Source organism: Glandiceps talaboti, chromosome 5 (assembly GCF_964340395.1).
Source record: "Glandiceps talaboti chromosome 5, keGlaTala1.1, whole genome shotgun sequence".
NCBI classification, from domain to species: Eukaryota; Metazoa; Hemichordata; class Enteropneusta; family Spengelidae; genus Glandiceps; species Glandiceps talaboti.
Window position 1 is genome coordinate 19,105,259 of NC_135553.1, and position 17,043 is coordinate 19,122,301.

The 17,043-nt window shown below is 33.1% G+C and overlaps 1 protein-coding gene across 1 annotated transcript in view; it reads left to right on the forward strand.

Moving 5' to 3' along the window:
- The window catches only part of LOC144435104 (guanine nucleotide-binding protein G(o) subunit alpha-like), a 35,860-nt gene that overhangs the window by 5,226 nt on the left and 13,591 nt on the right, over window positions 1-17,043 (forward strand). Inside the window, exons 3-4 of the mRNA XM_078123662.1 lie at window positions 7,720-7,812; window positions 10,147-10,307. Coding sequence (XP_077979788.1) covers window positions 7,720-7,812; window positions 10,147-10,307 — 254 coding nt within the window. The remainder of the gene's footprint in view (window positions 1-7,719; window positions 7,813-10,146; window positions 10,308-17,043) is intronic.

The window sequence follows — 17,043 nt, forward strand, 5'->3', positions numbered from 1 at the left end:
TTTACTTCTAATGTGAGATATGGTGCTGGGTTTCTGGCAGTATTTTAATGTGTTTACAATCATGTTTTTATATTATTATTACATCGATTGTAGTGGTGTGACCGCTAAAGTTCTCACCATAGTTTACAGCATCATATATAAATATTTGATGTCACACTTGTTTAGGGGGAGAGGGAGGGGGTTTTGACCTAAATGAATGATGTCCATTTGTTGAGCTTGTGCGACACTGTGCGGTTGTCCATAAAATAAGCTAGAATCCAGTTGTGTGGGGATTTTTGGCTCTCATTTTGTGTATCCAAACCTAAAATTAAATGATAATTTCCCACAGTGATGTTAATATGGTAATCATATTTACATCCTACAGTTCAACCATCCAAGCTGGTTCTAATCACATGGTGATGCTACTGACATCAACTCACACCGAGACTTATTAAAAAAACAATGAGAATTTATGCCTGCTTTCTGGCCGAAGCTTCGTTAAAATATAAGGCATTAGTGAAATGCCAGGCATAGCAAGGGAAAGGCAAGCGCCAAATGTCTAGACCACTATTACGGAAAATTCGGTCAATTGTCATTTTTCTGAAAAAAATCAACAAGGTAAATAATAATAATAAAAATTGTGTGGTTTCGATAATGCCTCTCAAAATAGAGTGGGTATGGGTAGAATTTTTTTTTCAAATTCGAGGATCTGTTCAAATGTTTACAGATTTACAGAGGTCAACAGAGACTTCTCAGTGATGTAATTACACTTTCTGTACGATATGCAGAAGACATCGTGTGGTATGCTGTATTCCATCAGTGTGTTTTGATGACACCATGCGATGACGTCTTCAAATCTCACTATTTCTTCGATAATTTTTTCGAATTATCTAAAAAAAAAGTTTAGGGTGTCAGTAAAAAACTAGGTTGGGTCAGGTTACTGGAACCAAACAATTTTTTTTTGTTGGCCTCCCAGAGGTTTAGTAAAAGCAGATATTAAACTGATATATTTAATATTAATAGATTAGATATGGAAATCACATCATAAAGGCAATGATTCTTGGTATAATATATCATTAGATTTGACTTGATAGCGTAAACAGATTGTTTGAAGATGTTTTGATTTAATTATAGTACATCAAACTTTATTAACGTCATTCAGTTTTAACATGCTGGAAAACGAAAGCGAAATAATGTCATAATATAGTGGTCTTGATAGCAAGTAAGCATGCTATATAGTCTAATGTTACAAGATTGCCTGCAGTCAAGAAATAGATATATGAGTTTTATCACAACAACATGCTGTATTTACTGCTGAGATGAATATGTCAGAACCAAGTCCCTTCTATAATATTCATGGATTATGTTTGTCATTATAAGGCCAGCCCAATTTATTTTTATGTTTCCCATCGTAACACCTTAAAGAGAATGGGTTGGTGTAGGTTGAATAAAAAAAATTTCTTTTGTGATGTATGTATATATGTACATAGTAGTGATTCAAACAATTCTCGGTACCTGCAATAGAATATTACTGCCTAGGCACATCATAAAAATCATGAACATTTGATTTCTTGGGCGACACCACAACTTCCGCTCCACCCATGAAAATAAGTCAACCTTCGTGTTCTATTTTGATCCTCTAGCATGAGGTAAAAAGCTATTGAAGATGTTGAGAATAAGTCAACCATCTTGTTCTATTTTGACCCTCTAGCATGAGGTAAAAAGCTATTGCACGTACTGAGAATGAGTCAACCTTCATGTTCTATTTTGATCCTCTAGCATGAGGTAAAAAGCTATTGCAGGTACTTAGAATTTTATTATCGTACTTTAACACTCTGTGAATAACTTAGAAATGAGTCAAGAAAGTCAGACAGAAACTATGAACCATTTGGTTTTATTGATCCTCTTTCTACCAGGGAGTTATTTCTTTGTGCACAAAAAAAGTTGGGAAAAACAGGATTAATACGTCCTGAATTTCAGGACGATGATTTCCACCCAGATACTCTTTTTATGGGGTCACCATCTTACCATGAGTGATGTTGTGATTTTCTAATAATACTGGTGTATTTTGTTCGATTGAAAGAACATACATGTAGGGTCTGTCGGGTGATGAGAAACACACAAGTAACCAGGGTTGCCATATCATGAATAACAGAAGTGATGTTATCTCCAAAGAATGATGAATTTATGATAAATTATTATTTGATAGTATGATAAATTATAGATATATATACAATGTGTAGACCTATCGTATCTAGTGTAATATTATTCCATGTACAATTTATCATAAATTATATAATTATGTTTTATCTGCATCAATAATGTTTGATCCATTGTAATATATATGCCAATTTAGAAATATACATATTTCTTTTATCAAACAGGACAGTAATATGCTAATTTTTATCTTCCTACAAATTTATGGAAATAAACGCGTGGTGGTGTTACAGATGTTACAAGATTAAAATAATCGGTTTGTATGGTAGAGTAAATATGTAATCACATATGTTACACTGGATGTGTATTAGTCAATTGAATGGATTGAAGGTTATGTTTGTACTATAACTGTAAATGTATTGTTTACTACTATTTTGATGCTGATCTCTAGAACCAGTGTCACACATGTAGATTTTAATAATGTGCCATGATTTTGTGTATTTCTGTTTTTATTAGCACAACTGAACTTGTTCAGTAGTGCTATAGGGATCGCCCGGCGTCTGTCTGTCTGTCTGTGTGTGTGTGTGTGTGTGTGTAAACAACTTAAAGTCAAAAACCGCTGAACCGATTACCACGATATTTGGTGGGGCCATTACTTTGGGTGTCTAGTTGGGAAATTGTTCAAATCAAAATGATCGCATCACAGGTGTGTGATTTGGGTAAAAAAATGTGATTTTTGGTCAAAAAACTTAAACTCAGAAACTACTGGGCAGATTGGTGCGAAATTTGGTGGGAACATTCTTAAGGGGGTGTAAAGTAAGATTTGTTCATGACGGGATGATTCCATCAGTGATATGCAAATTAGGGCTAAAAATGTGTCTTTTTGGTTAAAAATCTATAATTCTAAAATTACTGAGCAGATTGGGCTGAAATTTAATGGGAATGTATCTAGGGATGTATGGACGAAGAAATATTAAGCATACCATGATTCCATGAGTGATATGCAAATTAGGTGTAAAAATGTTCATTTTTGGTCAAAAACTTATATCTCAAAAAGTACTTGGTCAGTTAGTCTGAAACTTGGTGAGATGTTTCTGAAACTGTTATTCTGCAGATTTTCTTAAAAACATTTTGACAAAATTGGCCCTAGCGACCATGACCACGCCCTTTAGCAACAACCAAATGGCAGTATATTTTGGTAAAATAACAACATCATCTGGTAAGCAAGTGAGTAAACATTCAAAAAATGTATGCAAATACCCTAGCAACCATGACCACGCCCATAGCAACAGCCAAACGGTGGTGTAGTTCACAAAGATAACAACAGGGTGTAATAGATAATTGAATAAACATCCAAAAAATGTATGTAAATTTGCATAGCAACAAGACCACACCCATAACAACAGCCAAATAATCACGTATATTACAAAGATAACAGGAATAGAAAGACAGATGAATAAACATTCAAAAAATGTATGCAAATACCCTAGTAACCATGACCACGCCCATAGCAACAGCAAAACGGTGGTGTATTTCACAAAGATAACAACAGGGTTTAATAGACAATTGAATAAACATTCAAAAAATGTATGTAAATTTTCCTAGCAACAAGACCACGCCCATAGCAACAGCCAAATGATCACGTATATTGCAAAGGATAGCGACATGGTTGGATAGACAAATGGATAGTCATTCAGCAAATAAACACCTATTGTTAGCATAGACTAGCATATGGATAAACATTTTTAAAAACTACAGTTGTGCTACAACGCCATTGGCGGTATTTTTACTATTCCCCACTACTTTTCAGAATATATACTATGCTCAGATTACAAATGTGAGTTTCACTCTAAGGTGACATACTTTGTAAAGCTGGATTTGGGATGCCATTCACATTGAATTTTTTGTACCCTACTCAGAGTCAACATTAATTGTTCATATTTGGAGTTTTTTATGTTGGGTAAGACAACAGTCGACTCAACGGGCTAAATGTGAACCCTTAATAATAATCACATAGTTGTAACTAGAACTACATGATTTCATTGTTGTTATCATTTTTTTGACGCAATCTTTATTTTACTTGTAGAAGCATGTATGAAACTGATCAGTCTCGGGTATCAGCATCCATCAAATTTATGATTTGTTGACAAACAATTAAATGGTGTTTACCTTTTATTAGTTCTGTTTACACATGGATATCAAGTCAAGTACACACAAGCGTGTGCCCTCTAACTAAGCCAAATGTGTTGTGCCATTGATCTCAAATTTGGTGTTTCCCTGTCTCTCACTATGTAGTATTAAATAACTCATAAGAAAACCTACTTTTTATGTGTACACATAATTTTGGTGCATAGTAAACCAGCGATAAACTCATGGGATTCAAAGACATAGAACTCTTAACCAGACTTGAACTTGTCCTTTTATTCAAACTCAAGTTATGCCATACTCAAGTCCATCTGTGTTGAAAAGTTTGTCATACCATATCACTGTAATTGGACTGATACTTATTTGTACTACAAACTTATCTGTATATAACAGTACCATCAGTGTAATAGATACACATTATAATATTACTAATTAATAAGGAGGGTTACTGAATTCAAGTTGTCTGTATTTATTGACAAACAAAAACAGAAAATACTGAAAAGCATCATTATTCAGATATATTTAAAAAGGTGTGAACAAAATTAGGAAACTGTACAAGATCTATTCCTACACTATGCCAGACAGTTGTTCAATGTTGATTGACTTTATCAAGAAACAGTTTGTTACTTTGGAAGCACTTTCCACCTTATCTGAACATAATAGACTTATAGTTCTAGATATAACACACACTTATAGTTCTAGATATAACACACACTTGTAGTTCTAGATATAACACACAATTGTAGTTCTAGATATAACGCACACTTGTAGTTCTAGATATAACACACACTTATAGTTCTAGATATAACACACACTTGTAGTTCCAGATATAACACACACTTTTAGTTCTAGATATAACGCACACTTGTAGTTCAAGATATAACACACACTTGTAGTTCTAGATATAACACCTACTTTGAAATGAAATAGACCAGGCTCTAGATATAACACTGTCACCTATTTTGGACAGATAAAATAATGAAAATATTAATTCCAGTGATGTAGGATGGGGAGTACCACAGTACCAGCATGGTAATAATATTACTATCCCATTTCATTTCAAAATTATGAGTGATGGTAGGTGTCAGTTCCCAGTCACTCAATCATATTAATAGTTTGTTATATATATGCAACCGATCCATCACATACTTCCTATTACATAGGCATACTGCTAGTATTTCTATTCTATTCTGTTCTAATCCATTATCACATTTAGTAGAGGAATGAATGGTTATGGAGATTGTATTCACAGCTGTTGTCGCATTTTATTATATTTCAATTTAAATACCACTACAGGCTCCCTTTTTTTGGCAGTTTGTATGAAAACCTGAATGCATAATATAATAATGCTTAATATGATCTCCCAATTCAAGGTTAGGATATTAATAGGGGTGTCATGGATTGCTTTTTATGTGTGTACAAGTGCTAATGGGTTTTATTGGTGAAATAAAGTAAAATGCAAACAAAATATAATGATTTTTAAATTTTGCAAATACAGTAAAATGGATGGAAATAGGTGAAAATTTGACAAATACTTATTAAAAAAGTGACATGTAGCATATCAAATGAAGGTCTACACTTTCAACCATTGCTAGACATTCATTTTAGATATGATTTGTCTAGACTCAAAGGCTGACTTTAAATATCTACTGAATGTAAATAACTATGTAATCTATACAATGTATATGGGAATTACATGTATCTAGCTAGTAGTGGATGTCTTAGGTGGAAGTGAGACAATTGTTCCCCATAAAAATTACTCTAACTTCCTACAGTTTTATGAAGGGTACATAAGACTTATTAAATTATTTCCAAAGTTTTACCATTGAAATGGATGAGCCAAGATCTCATGGAAATATAACAGGTGTGTTTTTGTCGCAAACTTGAGTGGTCCATTTTCTAGGATTATTCAGATTGGCATGGCAAGACATGAATTATGGAAGTTTGGTAGTATATATTAAAATTATGATCAAGCTGGGGAGCTAGAGTTAGGGGAGCTTTAATAGACTCCTTAACTTACCAAAATTTTTGATACTCGGTTGAATGGTTTAGCTACAAGGTGTTCTACTACTAGATATGAAGACTGAAGAAAATTTAATTATGAATGAAATAAAATGATGTTACAATGTATACATACAGTTGATTTATGTATATAACATACTTTTAATTTCATAAATGTAATGCCAACATGTGGTACATAAATATACAGGTACTTAAATAATTTTTCGTAAATTAAACACCGGTTTTATTACCCTGTTTCTTTTCAGCTTTTTAATTTTAATGAAGTAATACCGTAAAATTTCACTAAATTGTACAGAGTTTTTTTTCAACCTAATTAATTATTACAAAACATTGTTATCCTCAATTGGCAAAGCCATGGCAGGAGATACTAAATATTGCATTCTGTCCATCCATGCAATCTGTCTGTTTGTTTGCACCTATATCTTTTACATGAAGTGGCCAAAGTCTTTCAAATTTGGTACAAAGGTGAAATAATTACCGAACCCTAAGCAATCTGATAGTGTATTGGGACAACTGATAGTATATCGGCGAAAATTAAAGGATATCGGGTCCAATACGTGAAAACCCTCTGGGGAGAACACTGTAATAGGCAAATGTACACTCTTTACTTTCTCTATATTTTCATATTTTCAAGGTGTGGAAGCATGCATACTATATTTTAGCATATGCAAAATCTCTAGTTTCGCTGTAATTTCAAATTTTGATGAATGGCAACCATATTTGTCATTTATAAAAAGAACTTGACCGTGACCTTGAAGGTAAAATATCAAAATCTAACTGTTTGGCATTTCACTTTGTTAATAATCTTGTGGAAAGGTAATACAGAATATAGGACAACTTTAGTATGAACTGACGTGTTGTGTTCATACAACATTTGATGGAATGGAGGCTATATTTGTCCCTGTCGGCAGTTTGACCCCGTCAAATAACGCAGGTTTTCCCCGGTACTTCAGTTTCCTCCTGCTTCTTTAATACTAGGACACTGCTCTTGTGGTGACCATTCATCAAAAATTTTCCAAATTTATTTGAACGAATAAAGATTATTATTATTTGAAATTGTTGTCAAAATAAAGTGAGATGTAATATACATGTATGTATGCAGAGTCTTCTTTTAGGTGTCTACCCATGATATCAAATATATTTCTTGTGGTATTAGTAAAGTTAACCATTGTTGTCAAACATCAAAATCAATCCTTTTCATGTGATATACATCCTTTAGTATTTGAATGTTATATGTACTTATTGGACAAATTAATTATCTCGAAGCTGATATAAAGTTTGATGGAAGGACAGCCACATTTGTCAGAAAAAAAATATACTGAAGTTTGGGTATACTAGTTTAGGATATGTGTTCAACGAGGACTTGTTAAAATGATTTATATCTACCTTCATGGTGTTTTTTTTTATTCTTTACAGCCAGCTGTTCTTGATAACTTGGTCAGTTCTATGAAATTTGTATTAACTGGTATGGGTTGGTTAAGGATTAATTTAGTCATTCCTAAAAACAAGGTAAGTTGTACAGTAATGGAATGGAATAACATATATTTTTAGTTTAAAGAACTTGAAGTCACAGCTTAGTACAACACTATCCATTGAACTGTTCATGTTACTAATTCAATATACAGATGAAAGAAAAGTGGCACAAACTGAGTTGATAAGCTTTTCACTATTTAAAGTGAAAATACTTATGTAATAAACTCAATTAAACTATTTAAAAATGATTCTACTGTCAATACATGTCTTCTATAACATTACAATTGTCTTCTGGCATCGTTAAAACAGTTGATTGCATACTAGAATTTTCCTGAACCTTTTGATACGTATTATAAATTACGTCATCAGATCGTTTTTAAATTATATTTTGGTAGCAGGTCTGAGTTTTGAGTTTAGTTAATTACACAAGTGATGGCTATTAAAGTGTGCTCCAGTAAGTACAATACTGCAAGTACTTATAAATATGCAGCATAAGCTACACCCAAACAAGTGTAAACACCGTTTGTGCCCTGTTATGAAATATCAATGCATGCCCCTTATAACATTACAATGGTCTTTTAAAATTATTAGAACAGTTTATTATATAGTACATATTTCCTCAACACTTTTTTGCATACAGTGAAATAAATTAAATTGACTTGTTTATAGGATGTACCTGGCGTTTTTTTTCAGTCAGTGCAAATGATTGTTACAAGTATGCTTCAGTGAACAAAAATACTGCAAGTACTTTTTACACATATGCCGCAAAAATTAATCCGAAAACTTATATTAAATTCAGCTTGTGCCCATTCAGTAGGAGACTGGGCCACTGCTAGAACAATAAATGTAAAACAACTTTCAATTTGATGTTTCTTTGCAATTGTGTGAAATTTTAATATATGATTTGACATCATAAAATTACTCTCCAGAATCAAATGTTTATTAACAATAAGTATTTTTCTGACTAAAATGTAGTTCAAGCTTGTCTTTTGATTTATTCCGAAATGATGAATTCTTACATGAGTGGCAGCAGGTAGTTCTCCCATACATAGTGTATACTTATTGTGTATAACTTTAAGGGAAAGTGGCTTCATTTCCTGGAGTGGTGTCCCCTTTAAAGTGCCAGTAATTCTCTTTAATTTTCAGTAAATTTTGACAGAAAAAATACAAATTAATTCATAGCATGACTTCTTTTTAAACTACATGTACTTTTCTTTTGATTTATTCCGAAATGATGAATTTTTACAAAGTGAGTGACAGCAGGCAGTTCTACCATACAGTGTATAAGTGAAAATGTACACTCTAAACTTTCACTGATCTCATATACCTGCTGTTCTGTGATCAAATCCTGACAATCCGTTCAATGTATACCTATATATACAAATTACAATACAAACATGTACATGGTTACCGATAAAATATTATGGCGCCTTACTTTGTCAGCATGTTTTTCACTTTCCAAATTGACACAGAATTTGATTCCCAGTTGATGAATGAATATTTCCTTTATTTCAGCTTACTTGATTAAATTGTGCCATATTACAGCAAATTGCAATGACGCTGTCATCTTGAAAAACATATGAATCAAAGAATTCATTCTTTTCTTAAAATGCAAAGTGATAAAAATAGCAAGAATTTCATTCTACAGTAATACAGTCCTTCATGTTTTAATATAGGTTCAAATTTTAATGTGTTTTTTTTATTCATTTTTGATATTGTGCAAATTTCCTCAATTTCATCAACTCAAAATAAAAGGGATGCTATGTAAAAAAAATGTCTAATATGTGACTCAATAATTTGTTATCAGGTTGTATACAGGAAATTGTATTTATGCTCACTGCCTTGAGAAATCATGTGCCTTGGGGCCAATTTTCACTGAAAATCAAATTTTTCATAATCTCTCCAAACTTTCCATATGGAACTTGGAAGTTTGCTTAGAGTCCTTTTGAAATGATAAAAGTAATTTGAAATTCACCATCTTGTTTTCAAGCAAATCGATAATCCATATTTTTCATTCCATTGAAGAGGACTTGCTAGCTTGAAAGAGTCAGTCGTTATTTTTGCTTATGTAACATGCAGTGGTTAACAGGTGGTTATACATATTAAAGTGGACCAATGAGGGGATCTTTGACTAGAGACTATAAACTTGGTTTGTGTATAGAATAAAGTTCAGGTATTTTATTTTAAAAAGTTCATCTGTTCAAACGTTTAGAATTTAGTTCAGAAATTTAACTTTTTTTGTGCACCAAAAAATACTAGTAGCTCACCAAAACTTTTGCCAGGTACCTCACCACGGCTCTGTTGTCATTTCCCATAGTTGTTTTAACCATGGTATTTAATATTAGGTATATCTTTGTTCTCTCTGTATAGATGCATGCTCACACCATACTGCAATGTACCAAATGCTTTGACGACAATTTAATGATGAGGCCAAACATAGCCAATGCTCTGCAGTCATTATGGAATGACAAAGGAGTCCAGCTAAGCGTTGCCCGAGGCTATGAGTACGAATTGAATGATTCAGCCAGCTAGTAAGTACAGTACATCCATCATATAATATTATACTGGTACTTCTATTATCTTATATGTATTACTTTTAGCTTTGTTGTATTTAGATTTGTTGTATAAAAAAACAAACAATTAGTACATATCTATAAAAAGTAATTTCCTAGCATTTCCATCGTTTAAAAAAAAAATATTTTGTGTTGTATTATAAACGTACATGTACAGGATGCATACTGTGCACTGTCCCATAACTATTACGCTTTACGGATTTTGCAGATGTTTTAAAACTTAAGGACATGACCTTGGTAGGGCCTCTAAGTTGTAGTGCCAAGGTCAACAAAACTTATGTCCAGTCTTTTAAGGTTTTATCATGCAGTTAGTTATACCCCATCAAATGTTAAAATATTTAGATATTATTTCCCAAAATTTTTCTTTGTTCAACCAAGGAAAATATGAGTGACCTAAGGGGCCTTGTCACTACAAGTTGTATTGAGTAGTGACAAACCCTTAGTCACTAGTATTTTCTGGCTGAATGAAGAAAAAAAGTGAGGACTGACATGATTCTAACTCCTTAAGCATGAATGTATGAAAAGTCTGGGGATTTGGAACGTTTTGACTTATATTAAATTAACTGAAGTACTGCAGAACCAGTGGCGTAGAACAACCAGGGTATATCATCCATATTTGCTGTTCAAAGACAATAACTTGTGTATGGTAATAAATTGAAAATGAATAATCAGTACGTTTTGATGACAATGTTAGACTTGATATTGAAAATTAATCACTTTAATTAAAATTGCAATAAAAGCCAAAACCATACCACAAAGTGGATTGATATACAATGATACATAATGTATATAGAGTGTGATACGGACAATTATTGCATAGGTAGTGGTTGCAATTTCTCCTTAGCACTGTCTGTGCATAGAGGGACAGGATTGATAGAAATTCAGTTTTCTGTCACTAATCAGAAAAAAAATTACTTTTCCTTAAAAACATTCCAAAATACACATGTATCACATGAATGTTCTTTACCCAAATCAAACTGAAACGTAGTAAAAGTTGAAAACAAAAATGTACTAATGTAACTTCCTTGTGGAAGCCATGTGACCTTGACCCTCAATCTGGGACAGCTGATTCAACCTGAACTTTTATTCAGTGTACACCTGAATAAATAAATAATAAGTCTGACTATTTAAAAAGCATTTTTAACCCAAATGGATCGAACTCATTCAGCCTAAGTTGTTTTCATTTTGATCACAATAGGTTTTACTGATTTTTTTGAGTTAGAATATTATAAATATTTATATTGTGCAAAGCAAAGTAATCCTGTGGAATATAACGATATAGAGAAATACATGTAATACATAGCTCAGTAGACTTTGGTATTGTTCTATCAAGTGAAGTATACTGGTATACCTTAAGTATGAGAAAAGAGAGTGACAACATAACTGTAATATTATAGAAATAATTAGTATAGTTAAGGTTGGAAGGACAAATATAACAAAATCGACGATTAGTTATCAAATGTTGATATACAGTAATATGTTTGGCATGTTATAAAATCAATATCAGACTTCAGTGTATCAACGTACTGCCATTGAAAGGAATTTTATATAGACAAGAGCCTGGTGCAATGGCCCAGCCCAGGTTATAGTGTATGCCATTTGTATATATACTGTACATAATGTAAATTGTAGTCCAGGTCAGAAACTTGTATTGGTGGCACAATCTCAAGAAGCTCTCCATCTTAAGCAGCAGGACTTCTTGACATAGTTAAATGCCAAGATAAGTCTCCAGGCAAAATTGATTACAGGACTGTTGATATTATGAATATCACAAACACGCTTTGTGAAATATTAGAATATTACAATAAAATTTAAATGACCAGCGTGAAAAGATCAAGAATAGACACAACTGCACTTTTCAAGATAAACTCAATTGGTAAGACCCCTGTATATAAATAATTACACTCTTTGGAAAGTTCAATTCCAATAATCAACACCAAGTGTGGTATCTGATAACAGGAGGTCGTAAAATAGACGTCTTTTGTTCAATCTCAGTCTAAGGTTCAATCCATTGTATTGCAAGATCATCTATAAAAATAGTATTTCTAGTAAGGTTAACTTCACACAGTATCAGTCTGGTATAGATATTTGCATCTTGTATTTTATTTTCATCTGTGGATATGTATAACCTTATAGTACATTGTATTTACATTATATCAATAAGTGTATTGCAGTAAAAATGGTACATTACACATAACAATACATGTTAGTTTATGTGTTTTGCAGTAATAATGGGATATAACAATTCAAACAATACCAAACAATTTCTATACACGGGTCTTTTGTCCGTCATGAATTCCAAAAATGTACAACAAGAATAAAATGGTACAGCGATTAGAATAACTGGTAGTTGTATTGTACATAATATCTAATAATACTGATACACAGTGTTAACATCAGAAGTGTATAATTTCTGTCTTCCCAATTTGTAGAACTTGATTTTTCGCATGTCTTGAGCATGGGTTTTTACTTTACTTTTATTTCGTGCCTTTTTTATGTTTTCGTTTTTTCAGCTGAGTAAGTTTTGTTTATATTTACTTCTCTATTATAATACCTTTTAATAATTATTACATTATAATAACAATAACTTTTGATAATAATATATTAAAAAATTTTTCAGTCCAAATCCCTAAGTTCTAATCTATGAGTTATTTAACTTTTGTCAGAATCGTACTGATAACTTCAGTTAGTTGAGATATATGCACCACCATCCTGTCTGGTCCATGTTTTTCCTATAAAATGTTCCTATTTTAGAAACTTTAACCTCTGTTGAACCTGTCGTATCAGCCCAACAGAAATCTTCCTAGCTCATTTGCTCCAGTGTCCTGTTTCATGAAGAAATCGCCTTACTGAGAGTATTTGAACAATGGGTGCCGCTCCGAGCCTTCCCCAGCACACTAATGCATTTACATGCTACACTTTCAGAAAGCGGCAAGATTGAACGAGTACAGTTTCTTGCTACATTTTGTCTAAGTGAAATGAACTACACATGCCAACATACAGACATCAAATGAACACCGCAAAGGACATTTACGTGTCATTCATCAGGTGTTTGATACTAAGAAAAACATTTGTTGCCCAAATGTCTGCATGGAGTTACAATACATTTAAATGGTTTATTTCATTTAGACTAAATGTAGCAAAAAATGCGATCTTGCTATTGAAGCGTGGCATATGCAGTTTCTTGTTGGTCTCTGCATGGTTGTATCAAACAGAAAAGTTGAACGGTATTTTGAAATGGAATGTAATTTGGCTCGGCTTTATCCTGCCCAAACTTAATAACCATGAAAATCTCGTGTATTGACCTCCGACCTACAATGTATACTTGGTACAAGGTAGTTGTAAAAACAGATGTAAAGTCTCTTAGTATACTTGTCAAAGTCTGTCACCGTCCAGTCTAATTTCTTTACATAACACTTTCTCATTACATACATAACTCAGACTAGACGGCTCTTTATGAATTGTTAGAGTGAACGATTCACCAGACACCCCAAGTATTAAGTATAGCTAAAATCAAATGCAGAGAATTTCATGGTGCACAAAATGCTACATTTGATGGTAAATGTAACCTCCGTTGACCCAATGACTTGTACATGCATTACACTAAGACTGTGTTGTTGAAGTCCCTGTGGTGTGACTTACAGGGAAGTTAGAGTTAGCTTAGCATTTCACTATATTGTGAGACATTTCTTTATACACACAATCAGATAACCTTGAATTGCAAAATAAACAAGTTTAATAGAGGTGCACAATTGGGATGTAGACACAGATAAGTAATCAATGACATGTTGCTTGTGAGTAGGAAAGTAAACAGTTGAAAACTATACAAATCAAGAAATCCTGTGTATAATCATTTCTGTAATAGCCCGTTTCTACTGCACTGTAAAAGAATAGCAATGCTGTATTACTTGTCAGTGTGATTGGCTGAATACAGTAGTCCAGCTAATACCAAAGGCTTCTTAAACTAATGTTTTGAAATGACCTTTGTTTCTTATATTAATAATTAATATCTGGATTGTAATCATAGAGGTTGTAGTAAATCGTAGACATTATCTATTACCATTTTTTTGTAATTTTATAACAAAACTTAGTCTCTCTGTCAAGTTGGTAACACTGACATACCATAAAACCAGGATGTCCTCAGTGTCCTTAAATGACCTTTGTACTTTATGTTCTTCTCTGGAATTCGCTGAGTCTAAACTTTTAAGGATTGATTGATTGATTGATTGATTGATTGATCAATTTGTTGATTGGTTGGTTGGTTGATTGGTTGGTTGATTGATTTTTATTGAGTTGGTTGATTGATTGATTGATTGATTGATTGATTGGTTGGTTGATTGATTGATTTTTATTGATTGAGTTGGTTGATTGATTGATTGATTGATTGATTGATTCAATTGATTGTTTTTATTGATTATTTGATTGATAGATAGATAGATAGATAGATAGATAGATAGATAGATCTATAGATAGATAGATAGATCTATAGATAGATAGATAGATAGATAGATAGATAGATAGATAGATAGATAGATAGATAGACATTATAATGAGATCACATGATGTTGGCAAGGTTTATTGACTCTGTGTGTGGCCTGAATTTAGCAGTGTAACATCAGACATTTTAACCCAGAGTCCTGCAATGACCTCTCAGTCCTCTTCTCGATACTTTACGGATCAACACATGACAAATTGATGTAAATACATAGAATGACAATTACATGATGAAGAAATTAAGTCCTTGAATAAACTGAAGCATAACAGTAAAGTTCTGACTCTTTTTGTTAGTTTCTGGAAGTGGGGTGTAAGAATTTCAAACACTATAGACCAGCTCCAAAACACAGGACGTCTTAAACAAGTGACCTGAAATGACCTCCCAACTTTTATTTACACGTTTGTGCATTCCATGTATTGTTGGCTGAGGTTTCCATAGTGATAACATCTGACAAATCCATTGTGGTTATAGTTGAGGGGTAATGTGATTAGGATGTTATAACAGTCACAATAAAACAGGTTTCCATAGAGATAACATCTGACAAAACTGCTGTGGTTATGTTAGGGGGTTAAATGTCATGATGATTTTATCAGAGTCATAATATGCAGGTTTCCATGGAGATAACATCTGACAAATCCGTTGTGGTTATAGTTGAGGGGTAATGTGATTAGGATGTTTTATAACAGTCATAATAAAACAGGTTTCCATAGCGATAACATTTGACCAAACTTCTGTGGCTACGTTATAGGGGGTTATTAGAATGTTATCAGAATCACGATGAAACAAGCATAAAAATTTAATATGGCAGGAAGCAGGTGACCTACATTGGTTAATATGAATAGATTGACTCTGAGTACAAATTACAATGTGTACTACGTCAATGTCAAAACTCTATGTGTGTGTTGATGTAACATCTTGAGAAGTATAATATATAATATTTATTAAAGTAAGGTCAGGAGATGTAGTAGTGCTTACAAAGTTTCTGCTAATACTAGTCTCGCCATTGTTAAAAAGAGATGTACAAATATTTGTCCTTGGTGTTTGAGTTCACGTCAATTAGTCTTGTTGACACTTCAATCTATCATTTCAATTTGCTTGGAAATTGTTCGTTCAACAAATTCATCATTTTCTTCATCAAATTCTTTCAGATGTATAGAGCATAATATTCTGAATTGATGCACTGGAGACAATTAAATTTCACTGAAAATCGAAGTTGTTTTAATCTCTGTAAACATAACCATTTGGAAGCTTGCTTCTAGTCCATTTGTAATAAGACAAGAAATATGGGATTCACCATCTCGTTTTCCAATAAATCATCAATCTTTTATTTGTGGAGTCATGATGGGCGAATGGTTAGAGTGGTTGGCTTGGAATCTGCAGGTTGCAGGTTGTGGAGTCATGATGGGCGAATGGTTAGAGTGGTCGGCTTGGAATCTACAGGTTGTAGGTTGTGGAGTCATGATGGGCAAATGGTTAGAGTGGTCGGCTTGGAATCTACAGGTTGTAGGTTGTGGAGTCATGATGGGCAAATGGTTAGAGTGGTCAGCTTGGAATCTGCAGGTTCGAGCCCCATCACTGCCATTTGTTTCTGAGTGGCTAAAGTCCTTGGGCAAGATTTGAACCATGTCTGTGCCTCAGTCAGCCCAGCTGTTTAATTGGGGACCTGGTAGGATAGAGGTTGCAATGTGTGAATGCTTTAATCCTATGTGCTTATAAAGGCTGCAATGGATTCTATGCTCCCCAGGGAGTTGAAGAAGTATAAAGGGCCATTGTGCCGCTATAGATCCGTGCCCATAGCAAAATTCAGATGCCATATTGGATTTGAAATGATTAAATTTTGATATCATTTTGATCTCTCTTAGTCACCTTCTCAAATTTGTACAACGACACCAGATTTTTTTAATGGGGTTTTCTTGAACAAACTAGAGTTTATTTCCATGTCGCATTCATTAAACTGTAGAAATTATGAATATCCAATGATGTAATTTTTGTAATACCTATATTTCAATATTTGATGAGCGATGTTAATTAAAAGAGTACTACAATACAAGATACAAAAAAAAACATTATCTCTCATAAGAGAAATTACGGTGACGTAAACCTAATTGCACTAACTAGTTTGCACTCATGACCAAACTACAAACTTTCAAACCAGTTTCCAAATTTCAATGACAACAGTTGGAAAAGAGTGAATGTTCA